The sequence below is a fragment of the Camellia sinensis genome, chromosome 2 (assembly GCF_055761805.1).
Source record: "Camellia sinensis isolate YWXY chromosome 2, ASM5576180v1, whole genome shotgun sequence".
In the NCBI taxonomy this organism is placed as follows: Eukaryota; Viridiplantae; Streptophyta; class Magnoliopsida; order Ericales; family Theaceae; genus Camellia; species Camellia sinensis.
Window position 1 is genome coordinate 143379451 of NC_138962.1, and position 7582 is coordinate 143387032.

Below are 7582 nucleotides of genomic sequence, written 5' to 3' on the forward strand. Positions count from 1 at the left end.
ATGAAAGTAAAATTTTACTTTATTTCAGAGTGATTTACTCTGAATTGAAAGTATGATTTTACTATGTTGTTGAATGTCTGTCTATGCAGTTTCTGATTTGTTTTTTGAATTTAAAGTAAATTTTTACTCTATTGCAGAGTAAAATTTTACTTTAAAGTATGTGAGTCCTATATGAAAACATTTCCAACCTGCACCAAAATTTACAATACACAAAGTCCCTGTGGCTCATAACGCAATCTTTGTGCAAAAATAATATAACACCACAACTACATATATTATCAAGAGACACAAAATATAAATTGTATTATTGTATTCTATCTGTAACAATGTTCTATAACAATGTTCCATCCTAATCCATAATAAGTATAAACATGCATCATTGTTACTATTTTATTACTCTTTCACCTACAATTACTTTTTTAGCATTCTTTCATTTACAGAAAAGCAAAATTACATTCATCATTCATATCAAAAACAAAAAAGTTGTTCTCAAAAGTCGTTCACATCGCCGTCCTTGAGGTCTTATTACTTGGCTATTTTTCTTTTGAGGTTGAATTGTTCCTCACCCCCATGCTTTTGAAGAATCATTCAAAAATTAATACACAATTGATGCTTGAAAATTGTTAATTTCATCATCTTCCATAAACTTTGCAATAACCTCATGTCTCATGATTTGACGCATGATATAATATACAATACTTTTGTAATCAACATTGTTAATAGAAATCAAAATCTTGTTAGATTTACTCAAATTTGAAAATCAACAAAATCATAAAGCTTACCATTTCTAACATATAAACAAAGAATATTCATGAGGCCAAAGAAAAAAAAAAGTAGGAAAAAATACACAAACATTATAATGAAACAGTAAATTTTACTACGAAAGTAAAATTTTACTCTATTTAGAAGTAAAATATTACTCTCATTGAAAGTAAATTTTTACCTTGATTGATTATTAGTTTTGTTTGTAAGATAAGTCAATAAAGCAGCAAACAAGCAGGCAAGCATCTACGCTATTACTTACTTTTGAAATTAATGCAATTAAATCACATAAAAGCAACAAGAAAGCAACAAGAAAAGAAAAATCGAAATCAACCAAACACACCAAACTGCATCAAAATCGACCGTTTCTAGGGCTTCAATTCAAGTCAAAAACAACAAGAGAGGAAATGAATATCAAACAAACTAGCATTATAATCCATACACTGTAATAAAAAAAATATATCCATTATTACCAACACAAAACAGAGATAAAATCCATTCATCTGACATTAAGCAAATTAAAACATCACAATGCCAAAAAAAAAAAAAAAAAAAAAAAAAAAAAAACATACAAAGAGCATAAGAGAACAAACTTTATTTTTCATTAACCGGAGTAAAATTTTACTATTACGAAAACAGAGTACATACTAGATAAATAAATTATAGTCGAATTTTACTTTAGATCTATGAACAAACAAACAAAAAATTCTTGATTTTTTATTGTAATATATCAATTTATCATTTTTTTGACACATATGAGGTCATTTTATCTTAGATATGAAGTTATTGATCTCAAACATGCGTTCATAGGCATCAAATCTGAGATGGTGATGGGTTTCAATGGACGATTTCAAAATTTCGATTTTGTGAGATGGATCGAAGATGGAGATCAAAAGGGTTTAGGGTTTAGAAAGAGAGAAAATAAAGGGAAGAGGGAGGATACCAGTAACGTGAAGATAGAAAAGAAGAGAAATGGTTCAACGAGGGTTTCGGATTATATGGAAGGGTATTTCAGTCTGTTTACCATATTTTTTCATTTGAGGGGCTTTTGAAACCATTATTTTATTTGGTGGGTTTCACACAAAAAAGGCCCCATAGAAAGGACTTTCCACCAAAAATTCCAAATAAAAATGACACAAAAATTGTGTTTGGATTCTCTCAAGTCCAGTCGAGTTTAGTCGAGTTCGTTTTTGTTTGGACTCATCCACAAACAAAAATTAGTTCGATCTGATAATCGTAACATATTTAATTTATTACATTTGTCACCAAAAAATATACAACAACAGTATTTTTTAAAATAGATCTCTATTTTTTTTATTTATTTATGACAAAGGTAATAAATTGAATAGATTACATTTATTGGATCGATTTAATAAATTTTTTTATTATATAAATGATATGCACGAAATGTTAGATAAAATAAACAATTTCAATTATCAAAGCAGAACTCGTAGCGGGACTCAAAGACCAGACGATATCCTTTAGTTGATATTATAAATTGGAGTGTACACACCAAAAAAAGCAAGAAACAAAATACAAATAAAAATAAAAATTGGGGTTGTTTTCTGAAAGAAATTCATTGCGTCCATCATGTAATTTGCTCCTTTAATTTCTGTGGATGATGTGTTTTCTAAAAGATACTGTCTGCCTCATTCATTTCATTAGAGAAAGATAGATGATTCTTTCAATCGAAAGTTGACTGCGTCATTCACAAAGATAGATCATAACCCATTGGCGATTATCTGAATTATAGGATTCTAGTGGGGCCACAATCGTGGCTCCTCCAATTACATTGCCCCTATTTAGTAGATAATATCTTCTCTTCGAGCAAACAATTCATCAGCTAAATTTATAAATATATGTACACAAAAATATAAAAGCTTACATTTGAGGTGGTGTAAGCAATCATGTTTTTTTTTTTTTTTTTTTTTTTTTTAAATATTCTCACATAACTACTAGTAACTTCTTGCATAATGTAACAACATCTGTATTGAGTGTGCACAAATCACTAGTGTGTATATACATATATGAGGCATTAATAAATGCATGGAAAAAAAAAAAAAAAAAAAAAACCAAATGAACAATTAACAACAAGAAAAATGACTCGTAACTCGAAACGGTGAAGGCTCGATTGGCCCGAAATGAAAAACGACGTCGTTTTTCTATTTTTTGTTCTTTCTTTTATATCTGAAACAGGAGAGGGAGAGTGAGAGAAAGCGAGAGAAAAGAGAAGAAAGAAAGGGAGGGCTAACATCGAGAGAGAGAGAGCTGGCGACGGTCGACGATGGCGACGGAGAGAGAGAGCTGGCGGCAGTCGACGATGGCAACGATGTAGATCTGTAGATCTGTGTTTGGTTTGTTTCTTTTTTCTTTTCTTTTTTTTTTTTTGATTTTGAACAAAAAAACAACCATTTTTTTAAGGGATTAGATCTGTGTTTGTTTTTTTTTTTTTGATTTTGATTTTGAAAATTTGTGTTTGATTATGATGATGTTGTGTGTTGTTGTGGTTACAGTCCCGTTTTGGTTATTGTTGATGATGATTTGAATAGTTGTTGTGTTGTTTTTTGATTTTGGTTGTTGATGATTGGTTGTTGATGATGATGTCTCCCACGCTCCATCTCTTTTCTTCTTCTTCTTCTTCTTCTTCTTCTTCTTATTTCATCTCCATCCCCTCTGTTTCATAACAGAGAAAAGAAAGAAAGAAAGAAAGAAATAAATAAATAAATAATCCAAAACGACGTCGTTTTGAATTCGAGCCATTTCGAACCTCAAGATTTTCGAGCTACAAAACGGGACTGTAACAACAATTACGTTGGGTGAATCCTTCGGTAAGAAATAGGAAAGGCTGAAAGTAGTTGATTAGTATTACTGAAAATTTCAGACATATATATGCATATTGATCCCAGTAGAGATTTGCAAGGACATAAGAAGATCGTGTACGCAAGGATCTTACAGCCCATGCCCTACATAAAAATAGTAGGGAGAATATCAAAGAAGTGCAGAGTACAAAAATAATTTCAAAATGTTGAAGGTACAGCTAGTTTGTGGATTAGATTATACAAATAAATCTTGTACTTTCATTACTTAAAAATTACTTCTTTACTTTTCACTTTTTTGAAATTCTTGCAAAATAGTATACCAGCAACTAAATGGTTCGCAAGAACATTCAAGATCAAAGCATTAAAATTCAAGAATTCAACGTCCCACACAAGGTGCAAAGGTACAGCATATCATGGATTTGGCTAAATTGTTCAGGAAAATGTCATTGCGTTCTACCACTGTTTTTTTGAACACCATTGCCATTCTACCACTTCAACCTTGACAATTTGTTTGAAAGTTGGAAAATTCAATAATTCTCAAATTAAATGGAAAATTTTGTTTCTTTTTCTTCTTTCTTTGGTTAACTTTTCACTTTTGACTCTCCAAATTATAAACCGTACACATGCAGAATACTATCATAGTACTAAAGCTATGAATTAATTAGATGCTTCGAATTGCACTCGTGGTATCGAATTTTTTATTTTTTTTTTAACCAGAAGCTTAAATTTTCACAAGTAATAACATTTCACCACCTTCATAAGCAGACCATAATTTAATCACCCACTAGATATACACATCAGAAAGATGCTAATATAATTTTCCTAGTTTCCCACTATTCCATCTTGAGTCCTTTTTATTTGATTTTTATTTTATAAAACTATTACTTCTTGGCCTCCCACTAATTTAACCCAATGATGGTTAGTCCTTTTAATACAAAATTTTACATTGTTGACAATGGTGACTAAAATTTCTCTATTGGTCTCATGGTTAGTTTACTACATTGGTCACTCACAAATTCACCTATTTCCATGAACATCAGTTCAAACCACCAGTCATCTTTGTAAAACTATCTTTGGAACTGGATAAAACTGAGTGAAACAGTAGAAAATAAGTGATCCATATCAAGTGATACGTGAATTGCTCATTAGTGCTTTAGCACAAACACAACTAATTAGCTGGCGGAAACAGGTTAATGCTACAGCATAGACTTACCAAGGCTAAGATTGAAGGTTCAAATGCTTAGCTCCTTCGCATCTTTGACTTAATACCCAACATTTGCTCAATGCTAAATATTTATACTACTTATAGAAGTGCAAGATGGAGTTCTACTAATAAAGTATTTCCCTACTTTGAACTAAAGGCTTCTTGCAAGAAGTATAAAAATTTTATCTCCACAACATTGTTGGAAAAAATGGTCCAAGTACCATAGCACGGGCTGCATTCGGGTCTTCTATCAAATGTCAATCAATTAGCTTTAGTTACCACATTTCAAAACTTCTCCAGCATACAAATACAAACATCTAGTCAAAATAAATGCAGCAGTTCTATTTACATGTGGTGTTCATATAAATAGTAAAATTTTACAAATTCTCTGCTAGAGTAGAGTTATGTTAACATGTACGTATATGTATATATTATTACAGCAACATTCAACCTTCTCAAAGTGCTATATTATACAGAACCATCAATCCTCACCATTTATAGCCAAGTTCTATTACTGTTTTCTGAAATTAAGCCTAGTGTATCAGAATAGGAAAGTCAAAGCATTTGAGAAACTTACAACGCGATGGTATCTTTTTCGTTCAGTTGTTCAGCTTGAGATGCCGATGACACCAAGGTTTCCGCTGCATCAATGGGACATCCATTAGCACTAACTACACCATTTGTGTTAGCTTGACAGTCAATAATTGCCGGTTGACAGTTTTCTTCCCAAGAAACTGCCATCTTCCCTTTACCAACAACACTACCGCCCTGCATTGGTATATCCAGATGAGGATGAAAGCACGGAACATCATTCTCGCATTGTAGGCCCATTGCAGTTCCATTAGACTGGACCCCACATTCGCCTTCCTTGAAAGTAGCCGTCGGATCACACTTGTTTTGGATAGGGAAAACACCCAATTCCTCATCAATTTTGCCGCGAAGATCAAGCAATAGGCCTCTCAGCCTCAAGATTTCGGATTCAAGAATTGCCTGCCCTTGCAGTTTCCTGATTAACTGCTGGTTCAAGAGTCTCAATTTCTTGACTTCCTCTTCCAAGTAAGCAGTGTGTGCCTTCTTCTTCTCCCTATATTTCCGTACCGCTTCTCTGTTGCCCGAAGCCCTCCGAGGTTTTGGCGCCAGATGATCTTCACCTTGTGGCGGATCGTCATCTTCTCCTGATGGAAAGACTTGGGTGTGGGTGTGGAAGCATGTGTGTGTGTGTGATGTGTCAGGGCCAGGGCCAGGAGGATTGCAAGTGTGAGTGTGAGTGCATGTTCTTGTGTTCTTCAAGAATTCATCAAGAACTGAATCTATAGATGATGATGACGGCTGATGAGTATTTGTAGACGAATCGGGATTCAGTAACAAACCATGCTGGTCAGAAAGCTCTACTTCACCATCATCCATGTTTTCTTTCACTTCCCAAACCAGACTAGATGATAATCTAATGCAAATCCTAACCCTCTATGAAAAGTACTTCCAAAAAACCCTCACATTTTCTGGACTAAAAAGCCTCAATAATCGAACAAAACAATCATATTTCCACAAATTTAATCTAATTCCCCTCAAACACAACCAATTCACAAAATTTTCAATTCAAAATTGAGATTTTGTGATTGTTATTGATTCATTCAAGTATATATTCACTGAAGCACAAACTCCAGATCATAATCCATCAATTAATTGCCCACAGCATAAATTCCCGCAATTATTATTTAAAAAAAAAAAATCTAAATTTCACGACCTATGACCATAGAACAACTTTACACATGAACAAAAGTCAATGGTATTTAACACCTCAGAAGCAACTTACTTGAGGAATCGAAGAATACCCAGATCATGAAGATTCTCCAACAGAACATAAAATCAAGCATAAAGACAAGATTTGATATAGAAATGGTTCCAGTGCTGAAGAGAATCAGAACCCCCAAGTGGGACAAGCTGAGAAAACAAAAGAGATCTTTTTTTGTACAGAATCTGAGAAAAGGAAGTACACGGGTTTTGATCAATTGGAGAAATAGAAGATTCTTGATTGCTTTGTTTCGTTTGCACTTTTGTATTTATTTGATTTTTAAGTCACAACTTCTGGCCACAATTGTTCCAACTATCTGAAAACCAACTATCTGAAAACCTTCTAGTCCATTAATAATGTTTTTTTTCTGAGCATCTATAAAAGTTTCGTTTTATATATTTCATTACTAGCATATTAAAGTACGGGATAAAATAACATTTTATTTAATAAAAATATAAATATTATATTTAATTTTTTTTTTATTTATATAGAATAAAAATTAAATGAAAATTAGTCAATCGAGATTTTTTTTAATTATTTAAAATTTAAAAAAATTAATATGAGATATTGATCATAAAGTTTCTTATTTAAAATTTTATTTTATTTATATAAATGGAAGTATAAAATTCATTTTATATAAGTGAAACAATTTTTTTTTTCTTTTCTCGATGTAGAATTATAAAATAAAAGTTAAATGAAAACTAACCAATGAGAATTTTCTTAATTGATTAAAAGTTAACAATTGTTTAGGCAGAATTTTATTTCAAATCAAGCAATCTTAACTGTTTAATTTTTAATTAGGTCAATTTTTAATTTATTTCGATTCAAACAAATTTAACTAATATATTTTGATAAAATCGCTAAAAACGCAGTTAAACCAACGAATCAGTCAAATTGAAAACGGTCCATCCTATCGGCTAGGTCAAAAGCCCAACCAACTTATACAAAAATTAATTAATTGAAACTTTTAAATTTTATTTTAATTTTAAAATTCAAATTATCTTG

At 31.7% G+C, this 7582-nt stretch overlaps 1 protein-coding gene across 1 annotated transcript; it reads right to left on the minus strand.

The window, feature by feature from the left end:
• Positions 1-5142: 5142 nt before the first annotated feature.
• On the minus strand, positions 5143-6959 carry LOC114279212 (basic leucine zipper 24). Its single transcript, XM_028221428.2, has one exon. It carries the CDS (start codon positions 6190-6192, stop codon positions 5359-5361), a length of 834 nt encoding a protein of 277 aa, XP_028077229.2. The 5' UTR covers positions 6193-6959; the 3' UTR covers positions 5143-5358.
• Positions 6960-7582: the final 623 nt, after the last annotated feature.